This window comes from Trichomycterus rosablanca, chromosome 9 (genome assembly GCF_030014385.1).
Source record: "Trichomycterus rosablanca isolate fTriRos1 chromosome 9, fTriRos1.hap1, whole genome shotgun sequence".
NCBI classification, from domain to species: Eukaryota; Metazoa; Chordata; class Actinopteri; order Siluriformes; family Trichomycteridae; genus Trichomycterus; species Trichomycterus rosablanca.
Window position 1 is genome coordinate 24,215,003 of NC_085996.1, and position 13,106 is coordinate 24,228,108.

Sequence of the window (13,106 nt, forward strand, 5' to 3'; positions counted from 1 at the left end):
CTGTTGCATTTTTTTGCTTGATAAAAGACTATGTGGTCACTGTTGTCTGATTCTCCTCTACATGTTGCACTACATATTCTCAATAGGGGACCGATCTGTACTACAGACAGGCCAGACTTACACACTCAAGGTTTCTGAAGTCATGCTTTTGTAACTCGTGCAGAATGTGTACTGGCATAGTTTTGCTGAAATAACCACGGACCTGTCTAGAAAATGAGTCCCATTGATAGCAGAATATGTCTCTCTGAAACCCCAATATAAGCCTCTGCTTGGTACTTGGCGACAAAGCTGCACACCAAAGTAACCCATATTTCCAGTCGGACCGTTTTAAGGGGTTTTTAGACTGAAAACTGCATAAATAAAATGTTGAATTCTATTGAATATCGACTGTTTCCTCTTAATGCCCACAATGCACATTTGGGCCAAAAAATAATTGGCCCCTCTAACATAGCCTCTGGCCCCTGCCTGCCCCCCCACCTCACATGGTCTAGAACCGCCACTGATGTCAGAACTACTACAGAAGACAAGAATAAGATGGCATGCTTTAAATCATGGAATGGCCAGCACAATCATCAAGCTGGTTTGGAATAAACTAGACAAAAGGGTTAAAAAAAAAAGAAAAGCAAAAAGATGGCTCAGTGGGTAGCATTGTCACCTCACAACAAGAAGGTCCTGGGTTTGATCCCCAGGTGGGTCGGTCCGGGTCCTTTCTGTGTGGAGTTTGCATGTTCTCCCTGTGTCTGCGTGGGTTTCCTCTAGGAGCTCCGGTTTCCTCCCACAGTCCAAAGACAAGTGAGGTAAATTGGGGATACAAAATTGTCCATGACTGTGTTTGACATTAAAATTGTGAACTGATGAATCTTGTGTAACGATTAACTACTGTATCTGTCATGAATATAACCAAAGTGTGTAATCCAAATAAATTAATAAACAATTATTTAACAAAGCAATTCATGATTTATGTTTTATCCGCGAATGTGTATTTGTTTTAGGTGTAGATCTTAATAAAAGCTAAATTATTTGTAACCAGTACTGTAAAACAAAAGACTATATTAATACACGTGTATCATGACAGTGCAATATATTCACGTGGGATTATGGGCGTGCCTAATCATGTTAGCCACGCCCCATCCACGCTATTTCTGTGCTCAGTGAAACGCTTGTACAGTATCACTACATTCAGCTGCTCCATTCTGTAATGAGAAAGTGTACCAGTCAGACACCGATCCTTCTTTGGAAATAACTAAAGCTCCTATATTTTTTATAATCCTCTTTTTTACTCCTGATCTTCGCTTATTTATTTAGTGTAGTAATTTTATAGTTGCCTGAATGAAGTTAAATTAACTATTTTGTAGAAACGGATAACTGATCGCTTGCTGAATTGATCTGCAGATTTCAGTTGTTAATTGTTCATCGGTTCCAGTACAGACATGAGAAAAGTGGGAAGAGTTGATCTCTGCGTGCTGGTTATTTTCTGCTACTGTTCTTTCATACAAGGTACGAGCTCAATATAGCGATCTGTATACATGATGTTCAATTCTTTGTTAAGTTTTATTAATAAACATTAAATGCATTGAGTCTGCGTACTCAACATCTACGTTTTGCACATGTAACATCTGCGTTTTGGAGCTACAATGTTGAAAAAATGATAGGTTTATCAGTGCCACGTGTGTTTAGCTGAAGAATAATATTAAATCTTCTCTCTGACTGACTTTCCCTCTCTGACCTCACTGCACTCTGTAATTAACAGTGTTTCCATATGACAGAACATCAGCTCTCATACAGTTGCAAGAGAACACATGTAAACCCTGTAATTAGCCTTCCAAATGTGGTCTGACTTTTACTCAAGTCATTATAATAAACGTACGGTTTCTAAACTAATAATAAACAAATGGAACATTTCGGAAATAATTAAATGAGACACTTTTATAGAGCTAGTTTGCTTACTAGTTTTTCAGCTTCCATTACAAAGATCTATTCAAACAATTAACCTACTCAATAACTAAGAGCTTGTTGGACTATCTATCTATCTATCTATCTATCTATCTATCTATCTATCTATCTATCTATCTATCTATCTATCTATCTATCTATCTATCCAAACAATTAACCTACTCAATAACTAAGAGCTTGTTGGACTATCTATCTATCTATCTATCTATCTATCTATCTATCTATCTATCTATCTATCTATCTATCTATCTATCTATCTATCTATCTATCTATCTATCTATCTATCTATCTATCTATCTATCTATCTATCTATCCAAACAATTAACCTACTCAATAACTAAGAGCTTGATGATCTATCTATCTATCTATCTATCTATCTATCTATCTATCTATCTATCTATCTATCTATTCAAACTATAAACCTACTCAATAACTAAGAGCTTGATGGACTATCTATCTATCTATCTATCTATCTATCTATCTATCTATCTATCTATCTATCTATCTATCTATCTATTCAAACAAATAACCTACTCAATAACTTAGAGCTTGTTGGACTATCTATCTATCTATCTATCTATCTATCTATCTATCTATCTATCTATCTATCTATCTATCTATCTATTCAAACAAATAACCTACTCAATAACTTAGAGCTTGTTGGACTATCTATCTATCTATCTATCTATCTATCTATCTATCTATCTATCTATCTATCTATCTATCTATTCAAACTATAAACCTACTCAATAACTAAGAGCTTGATGGACTATTTATCTATCTATCTATCTATCTATCTATCTATCTATCTATCTATCTATCTATCTATCTATCTATCTATCTATCTATCTATCAATCTATCTATTCAAACAAATAACCTACTCAATAACTTAGAGCTTGTTGGACTATCTATCTATCTATCTATCTATCTATCTATCTATCTATCTATCTATCTATCCATCCATCCATCCATCCATCCATCCATCCATCCATCCATCCATCCATCCATCCATCCATCCATCCATCCATCCATCCATCCATCCATCCATCCATCCATCCATCCATCCATCCATCTATTCAAACAAATAACCTACTCAATAACTAAGAGCTTGTTGGACTATCTATCTATCTATCTATCTATCTATCTATCTATCTATCTATCTATCTATCTATCTATCTATCTATCTATTCAAACAAATAACCTACTCAATAACTTAGAGCTTGTTGGACTGTCTGTCTATCTATCTATCTATCTATCTATCTATCTATCTATCTATCTATCTATCTATCTATCTATCTATCTATCTAAACTACAAACCTACTCAATAACTAAGAGCTTGATGGACTATCTATCTATCTATTCAAACTACAAACCTACTCAATAACTAAGAGCTTGATGGACTATCTATCTATCTATCTATCTATCTATCTATCTATCTATCTATCTATCTATCTATCTATCTATCTATCTATCTATCTATCTATCTATCTATCTATCTATTCAAACAATAAACCTACTCAATAACTTAGTAACCTATTTGTGATGGATGGAAATCATTTAGCCACAAAAAGTACAGTTGCTGATGTCATAAAAATCTCAAGATGGATTGACTTGACATACACATACACATAGAGTGTATGTAAACTGTTCAACACTAGGTATGGATGTTTATGCAGGTACTATAATAATGACTTCTACACATTTTGTAATGCACAATGTAGCCCATTTAATACAATTTGGTATTTGTACTGTTAGTCAGCAGGAGCCGCTTGTGCCTGTACAGTGCCCAAACAGACCTTGGCACTATCAAGACTTGAACCCAGTTCTCAATGGTTCTGCGCTAACATATTGGACTGCTGTGCCAGACAAGTGACCATTAATAGTCAGTAAGGGTTAGTAAGTGTTAAATTTGAACCTACAGATAGAGATCAAGTGGAAGCATTACAATGAAAAAGTGGTTTCTTTGCCAAGGTCAGAAAGAAAACCCAAACTGTCACCTCATGTTGAGAGGAGATTTTTACAAATGGTCAGTTGTAACCACCAGAAACAGATCTGCCATGAATTAGAAGCTACTGGAACAAGGTGGCACTGTCCACAGTGAACCAAGCTTTAAATCAGCATTGGCTCAAATGCTGGCTAAAGAAAGAAGCCCTTGCTCCATAATTGATATTGATTAACAGTAGGTATAGATGTTTATGCAAGTATTGGCATGATTTTTATTGTTTAGAACTTCCTAGATGTTGTTGCTGGTAATTGTTGATTGCTTTGTTGACGGGAAAGACTGAGTAAAAAGGAACACATTAAAATACTCATTATTCCTACACACTATTGTAATAACTCTATTGTAATAAGACAACTTGCCAGGTCACACCACTTACTGGACTAGATTGACTGTAATTTAAAACTGTTGTCAATCAGCCTAACCGTAAGTATTTTATACCTGAATTAAATTTGTCATTCCCAGACACTTCTCATGTAGGCTAAAATAGGTTAGATGAAGTACAAAATTCCATACTATTGTTACTGCCAATGTAACCACATCTGGAATATTCCTGAGCCAATTAATTAATTTGGTTTTCTTCAGCTGCTCCGTTTAATAATAAACATTGTTAAGCTCTAGGGTTCTTCAGCAGCATGTTAGACATGTTTAAGTTGCATGTTAATGAGTAGTTTCAGATATCTAAGGATATCTGAACATGGTCTTGAAAAAATCAAGCACATGATGCTCATCTTTTAACCCAAAATAGAAATCTATTTGATCTATAGACATGTGTGACTTTCTTGCTCTACATAAACAGAGAAATGTTGTATCTGTTGCGTCAGAGGGGATATCTGGGGAGTGTTGTTGAATAAAACACAAGCTTCTGCATATGCTGTGGTATTTATATCAAGTCTTATTCTGTCTTACCATTAAGATTTAACAGTGACTGATCCTTACTTTTTCCTCTCGCTTTGTACAATATATTTTATTTTATGAGAGTTTTATGGGGCAGATTTGTATGTGCCAGGGCAAAGAAGGCTTTACTTTATGTGCAGTTTAAGCATTGTGGATGTGGGTAAGCAGGACTGTTCTGAACTTGTCAGTGAACAATCATAGTTTATTTTTAGAGTCAAATCTCCTTTTGTCACACTCTCTGTCCATGCTGACTGCCTGCTGATGTCTTGTTCTTTTTAGCCTCATCTTGGCACACAGTACATTAACTGATAATTGTAGAACATTGGATTTTTGCAATAATCTGATTATTAAATTTTACATTAACATTTTCATGAGTTAGTCTGTAATCTGATTTCTTAGACATCTTGTATATTATTTAATAAATAGGTGGTAGCATCTTTATTTTTTAATCTAGTAAATGACAGTGTAATTGTGGAGAGCTTTTAAACTGTTTAATATGCCATTCTTCAGTTGCATCTCCATTATGTAGAGATATGACATTAGTATGTTAAACAACGTGATCCTTGGCAATACATTTATTGGTTAATTGTTGGCTTCTAAAAGTTCAAAATAATATTTTAAATATTGTATGTACCGTTTGTTTCCCAAAGTTCCCTTTTTAATGAAACTCAAAACTGCAGTAAACTGTTTTCTTCCTCAATGACTCCAAATCCCAAATGGGTTTTAACTATTGCTGTGCCTTATGAATATACAATAATAATGACTTCTGCACATTATGTAATGCATGCTGTAGCCCATTTAATGCAATTTAGTATTTGTCCTGTTAGTCAGTAGCAATAAATGCTCAGAAGAAGCCACTTGGTTTAACAGTCTACCCTAGACAGAATTAATTGTGTCTGTACAGTGCCCAAACAGATCTTGGCACTATTAAGACTTGAACCCAGTTCTCCATGGTTCTGCGCTAACATATTGGACTGCTGTGCCAGACAAGTGACCATTAATAGTCAGTAAGGGTTAGTAAGTCAAAGCATTACAATAAAAAAGTGGTTTCTTTGCCAAAAGAAAACCCAAATCGCCACCTCATATTGAGAGGAGATTTTTACAAATGGTCAGTTGTAACCACCAGATCAGCCATGAATTAGAAGCTACTGGAACAGGGTGGCACTGTCCACAGTGAAGCAAGCTTTGTATCAGCATGGGCTTAGAGGTTGGCTCAAGAAAGAAGCCCTTGCTCCATAATCGGAATCTTAAAGATGCACTGAAGTTTGTTGCTGACCACATGGACAAAGAATAAGCAGAAACAGATGAGACTGTCTACAATCGAGCTTTTTACAATTAAACCAAGCACCTGCTACCATTTCTTTCTGATTTTGGCAAAGAACTTGTTTGCATGGAGAGGAGTGTTGAATTATATCTGAGCTTACACTTACATACAGTAATGCTGAAAGCTGAGCTGTGAGGGGACTCTATTACAGTCAGACTATAAATCTGATTAAACCACAGACTGGTTTACACATTTGCACTCATGTAGTTGTTACGTGACCTCGTTGTGAAAGGTCTCTTTGTTGGCTAAGGCATGTGAAATATAATTATGACAAAGTAAGCCAGCTTATTACTGTGTAGAAGTAGTCAGTCTAGTAAAGTCGATGTTTATCATTTTATCAGTTTAACAAGGTGCAAATAACCACATTATTCAGTCTTTCATATGACCTTAAACGCTCAGTGTTGACAATGTACAGTGTATCACAAAAGTGAGTACACCCCTCACATTTCTGCAAATATTTCATTATATCTTTTCATGGGACAACACTATAGACATGAAACTTGGATATAATTTAGAGTAGTCAGTGTACAGCTTGTATAGCAGTGTAGATTTACTGTCTTCTGAAAATAACTCAACACACAGCCATTAATGTCTAAATAGCTGGCAACATAAGTGAGTACACCCCACAGTGAACATGTCTAAATTGTGCCCAAAAGTGTAATTGTCCCTCCCTGGTGTCATGTGTCAAGGTTCCAGGTGTAAATGGGGAGCAGGGCTGTTAAATTTGGTGTTTTGGGTACAATTCTCTCATACTGGCCACTGGATATTCAACATGGCACCTCATGGCAAAGAACTCTCTGAGGATGTGAGAAATAGAATTGTTGCTCTCCACAAAGATGGCCTGGGCTATAAGAAGATTGCTAACACCCTGAAACTGAGCTACAGCATGGTGGCCAAGGTCATACAGCGGTTTTCCAGGACAGGTTCCACTCGGAAAACAGGCTTTGCCAGGGTCGACCAAAGAAGTTGAGTCCATGTGTTCGGCGTCATATCCAGAGGTTGGCTTTAAAAAATAGACACATGAGTGCTGCCAGCATTGCTGCAGAGGTTGAAGACGTGGGAGGTCAGCCTGTCAGTGCTCAGACCATACGCCGCACACTGCATCAACTCGGTCTGCATGGTCGTCATCCCAGAAGGAAGCTGACGCACAAGAAAGCCAGCAAACAGTTTGCTGAAGACAAGCAGTCCAAGAACATGGATTACTGGAATGCCCTGTGGTCTGACGAGACCAAGATAAACTCGTTTGGCTCAGATGGTGTCCAGCATGTGTGGCGGCGCCCTGGTGAGAAGTACCAAGACAACTGTATCTTGCCTACAGTCAAGCATGGTGGTGGTAGCATCATGGTCTTGGGCTGCATGAGTGTTGCTGGCACTGGGGAGCTGCAGTTCATTGAGGGAAACATGAATTTCAACATGTACTGTAACATTCTGAAACAGAGCATGATCCCCTCCCTTCGAAAACTGGGCCTCATGGCAGTTTTCCAACAGGATAACGACCCCAAACACAACCTCCAAGATGACAACTGCCTTGCTGAGGAAGCTGAAGGTAAAGGTGATGGACTAAACCCAATTAAGCACCTGTGGCGCATCCTCAAGTGGAAGGTGGAGGAGTTCAAGGTGTCTAACATCCACCAGCTCCGTGATGTCATCATGGAGGAGTGGAAGAGGATTCCAGTAGCAACCTGTGCAGCTCTGGTGAATTCCATGCCCAGGAGGGTTAAGGCAGTGCTGGATAATAATGGTGGTCACACAAAATATTGACACTTTGGGCACAATTTGGACATGTTCACTGTGGGGTGTACTCACTTATGTTGCAGCTATTTAGACATTAATGGCTGTGTGGAGTTATTTTCAGAAGACAGTAAATCTACACTGCTATACAAGTTGTACACTGACTACTCTAAGTTATATCCAAGTTTTATTTCTATAGTGTTGTCCCATGAAAAGATATAATAAAATATTTGCAGAAATGTGAGGGGTGTACTCACTTTTGTGATACACTGTAGCTATTTCCGACCAATTTGCTTTCTCATTTCCGTTCTGTGCAGTGTAGTTGTGCAAGCTCAACACATCAGAGGTTGTTTTCTTTTTTGAACTCCTCTTCAAAGCTGTGATTAGCAAATCCTCATGGCTTTGTCCAGGTGTGCTGATGTGCATGTGGAGATGATCTGAAAGGTGTTTTTTTGCTTCTATTTCTACACAGCTACTCATGTGCTGATGTTATTCAGCCCTTGGTGACGCAACTAAACGGAACGAAACAAAGCTTTATCAGTACAGTTGACATGTCCTTCCATCTCTGTACTGTTGTTTTGTCTTTCTCAGTAGTTTTACCTATAAATTCCTCCTCATATTGTAATGTACCAATAGTATGTGTGTTTTTTAATGAAACATCCTTTCCTCTTTATTATTGCTGCTTCTCTTTCTCTTGCTTGTGCTGTCTTTTACACCAGATTTCCACATCTCACAGCTTCTCTTTCACCTTTGTCTTTTTTTTCCTAAAAACATTTCTCTGCCTACAATAATCTGTTTGATGTTTTTACTGTTTGATATTTAGACTTCAAATGTTTTCAACAGGATGATTCATTTCACCACCAAGAAAATGTCATGTGATACAACCTCCTACTGCAACACTCAAACTAAAAAATACATCCGATTATATGTGTCTAAGTCAGTGCAAGCTATTTCTGTACATTGGTTTACAGTTAACATATCTGGTCCAAAATGTAAAATATTAATAATACTAGATATTGTGCAATGGCCTTTTTCCTGACATTTTTATCAAATTTAGCAGGACATGCAGCCCCAGTAACCAGTGGCCTTAAAAATTTTGATTGGGTGGAACTTCAAGCACTACCTTAAATTAGCTTAAAACTTAACATAAAAAACCTAAATAAACTTAACATACATAATAAATGTACAAAATAATAAAGATACGTAATAAATGTACAAAATAATACATTTACATAATAAATGTGTAGAATGTACAAAGTAGTTTCAGTTGTTTAGAAATTGTAGTTACTCTTTCTTTTAAAGTTTTTGCTCTGTGACAAACATATTGTAAAGTGCCACAGTTCAATCTCTCTCTGGAACAAAGTCCAAAGGTTTCCGTGTTATTTAAATGCATTAAAATATAAAATAATTACAATTTTATTGCTAAAATGTTTATATAAAGTGTGTGCTTTACTTTAAAACATGTGCAACATAATAGCCACGTGTACAAAACATTTCAAAAACGTGTCTTTTCTCAGCGTTGCCTCCGGTCGGCTGGGCGCCATCTAGCGGGCATAATTGGCAATGCCTGCAGCAAACACGTTTCTACTAGGGCGGGATGACCGGACTATGTGGGTGCCTGTGCAGAATGCATGGGTGAAAAAGGGTTCCGCTAAGGGCTGCTGCGGTCAGAGGAGGCGTGAGCAGCAATATACCCACCTCGACTGCAATCAGGGATCCCCCAGCAGCGGAAGACAAATTGACTACATTAAAATTGGGAGAAAATGTATAAATACAATTTTAAAAAGAAGGTCCTGGGTTTGATTCCTAAGTGGGACGGTCTTTTCTGTGTGGAGTTAGCATGTTCTTCTCGTGTCTGTGTGGGTTTCCTCTGGGTGCTACGGTTTCCTCCCCAGTCCAAAAACATGGACCAAACAAGTGAGGTGAATTGGAGATACAAAGTTGTCCATTACTGTGTTCACAATAAACTTGTAAACTGATGAATCTTGTATAATGAGTAACTTCCGTTCCTGTCATGAATGTAACTAACGTGTGTAAAACATGACGTTAAAATAAATAAATAAATACTTACAAGCTTTAAAACAATCGCAACATAATAGCTACATGTGTACGAAACATTTCAAAAACGTGTCTTGTGATAATTAGCCATTTAAAGCCAGGTACATAAAGTGCATTTAAGACTATCAGGTTATTTACCGCTACTAAAACATTTAAGAAGTGGTTTAAATTTTATACACATGACCTTTTTACTGTCCATGGGTTGTACATACTAGTACACCTCATTTAGGTCTGAAAAGCACAGATTTTATCTGAATGAAAAAAGCAGTGACATGACTAGCCTGCAAAGATTAAGTGTATATGAGATCGAGAACCTGTATGGAAAAATAACGAATGAGTAAATGTGAAAAGACCAGAACTAAACCTCAGTACACCTACAGAGCTGACAAACTACTTCTGACCTTTTTACTTCCTCTTCTGAAGTTTAACCTATTTTAAACCAGTGAGCGATGTTGGTAAATGCTGCTATGTGCCTTATAAACATTTGTGCAACAGTGCAGTTTCTATCAGTCTGAATTAAGAACGTTGACTGGTCATGACATACAAAGGGACTATGATGCTGACCGACATATGTGTACTTTGCAGCAAATTCAAACAATATGATTCTTTTCGTTTCCCTATTACTCAAAGTACAGAGTTTCTCAAAATCCTATTCCCTTGCACTGACCTTGTGTAATTGCTCTTGATAAATGCAGTCGTTGTGCATGGCAGCGGTCATGTGTGAGCTGCATTAAGTGTGTATTTGCGTCAGGAGTGAGGAAGTCGTGGTGCAGCGGGGCTCTAGAGAACAGGGCCATTATTGTGGGGCTTAACCTGAGGTGCTGTGTTCTGATAGCTGGGTGTGGTGGAGTAGGTTAAATACACACTTCTTTATTGGGATATGAACATGAAATGTATGTGTAAGAGAGGGACTAAAAATGTTTGAGGAATGGCAGCTTTGAGAGATGCTAATACAGGAATATATTGGTTTTTACAGGGAGTGCGCATACAGGTAGAAAACAATTAAATCTGATTTCCAGGTTACATACATTATCAAACATGAGTTTACATGAGTGTCATAGAGCTTACAAGACAGAAACCCCAGACAGGGTGCCCATTCATCACAGGGGCTTAGCCATCCCCCCTCAAACCGAGCCAATCTTGTCTTTGTAGACATCGGCTGGCTTTATAGCCGAGTTCAAATCTCAGCGGTGATGGGCAAGCATAATCCACTCTACCACCTGAGTGCCAACTATTCATGTAAAAAAATACATAAAACTATTTATTAACTTGTTATTCTGGCATTTTACAACCCCATATCAGAAAAAGTTGGGATGGAGTTTCTTACATTTACTTTAACTTTTATTTCATGAGATATTTCATGTTTTGTCTGCTCAACTTAATTTCATTTATTAATATACCTCCATTCCTGCATTTCAGGCCTGCAACACATTCCAAAAAAAGTTGGGACGGTAAAGCATTTACCACTTTGTAATGTTGCCATTCCTTTTCACCACACTTAAAAGATGTTTTGGCACCGAGGATACCAAGTGATTTAGTGTTTCAGCTTTTATTTTGTCCCATTCTTCCTGCAAACACGTCTTAAGATGTGCAACAGTACGGGGTCGTCCTTGTCACATTTTTCCTTTGAAAATTCTCTATTGGGGACAGGTCAGGACTGCAGGCAGGCCAGTCCAGTAACCGTACCCTCTTCTTCCGCAGCCATGCCTTTGTAATGTGTGCAGCATGTGGTTTTGCATTGTCTTGTTGAAAAATGCATGGACGTCCCTGGAAAAGATGACGTCTTAAAGGTAGCACATGTTGCTCTAAGAGCTCAATGTACTTTTCTGCATTAATTCTGCCATCACAGAAGTGTAAATGACCTTTGCCAAGGGCACTGACACAGCCCCATACCATGACAGACCCTGGCTTTTGGACTTGTCGCTGATAACAGTCTGGATGGTCCTTTTCGTCTTTGGTCCGGAGCACACGGCATCCATTTTTTCCAAAAAAGATTTGGAATGCTGATTCATCTGACCACAATACACATTTCCACTGTGTGATGGTCCATCCTAGATGCCTCAGAACCCAGAGAAGTCAACACTGCTTCTGGCCATGGTTAACATAAGGCTTCTTTTTTGCACAGTAAAGTTTTAAGTGGCATTTGTGCATGTAACTCCGTATTGTTGTGCTTGACAAAGGTTTGCCAAAGTAATCCCTCACCCATGTGATTATATCAGCTATTGTTGAGTGGCGGTTCTTGATGCAGTGCTGTCTGAGGGATCGAAGATCATGGGTGTTCAGCTTAAGCTTGCGCTCTTGGCCTTTATGCACTGAAATTCCTCCTGATTCCTTGAACCGTTTAATGATATTATGCACTGTAGAGGGAGAAATATGCAAATCCCTTTCAATCTTTCTTTGAGGTACATTGTTTTCAAACATTTCAATAATTTTCTTACACATTTGCTGACAAACTGGAGATCCTCTGGCTATCTTTGCTCATCCTGGATGCTGCTTTTGTACCAAACCATGATTACAATCACCTGTTGACATCACCTGTTTGGAATCACATCATTATTTAGTTTTTCAACTCATTACTAGTCCTAAATTGCCCCCGTCCCAACTTTTTTTGGAATGTGTTGCAGGCCTAAAATGCAGGAATGGAGGTATATTAACAAATGAAATGGAGCTGAGCAGATAAAACATGAAATATCTCAGGTTCATCCTGTCTGCAATCAAATAAAAGTCACAGTAAATGTAAGGAACACTGCATTTTTTTCTTATTTGTATTTTCCATACTGTCCCAACTTTTTCTGATTTGGGGTTGTAAGTAATTGCAATAAACATGAGCCATTTTTAAAGAAACAAGATCAGGTAATACATTAAGCAGTACATTGAGCGTTAAGTGTACAAAGTATCATGGCTCCTTTCTGAGCAGAAATTCTAAGGAAATACGCAACATCACCTTAAATTAATACAGTTAAGCACAGTGCAGTTAAGTTTAGTAATTTCCGTTAGTTGCTTTTTAGCATTTTGTAACACAGTGGTAAACATGGCCAAATTTTTCTGAATGTGTTGCAGCCATCAGGTTTACATGGTATTTATAGTAAAAACAGTAGTTGATTACTTTAAACATCAAATCTTGTCATTGTTGTCAGGGGCAA

General features: G+C 37.7%; 1 protein-coding gene across 1 annotated transcript in view; it reads left to right on the top strand.

Moving 5' to 3' along the window:
- The first annotated feature begins 1,430 nt into the window (after window positions 1-1,430).
- The window catches only part of LOC134320860 (uncharacterized), a 31,142-nt gene continuing 19,466 nt past the window's right edge, over window positions 1,431-13,106 (top strand). Inside the window, exon 1 of the mRNA XM_063002494.1 lies at window positions 1,431-1,497. Coding sequence (XP_062858564.1) covers window positions 1,431-1,497 — 67 coding nt within the window. The remainder of the gene's footprint in view (window positions 1,498-13,106) is intronic.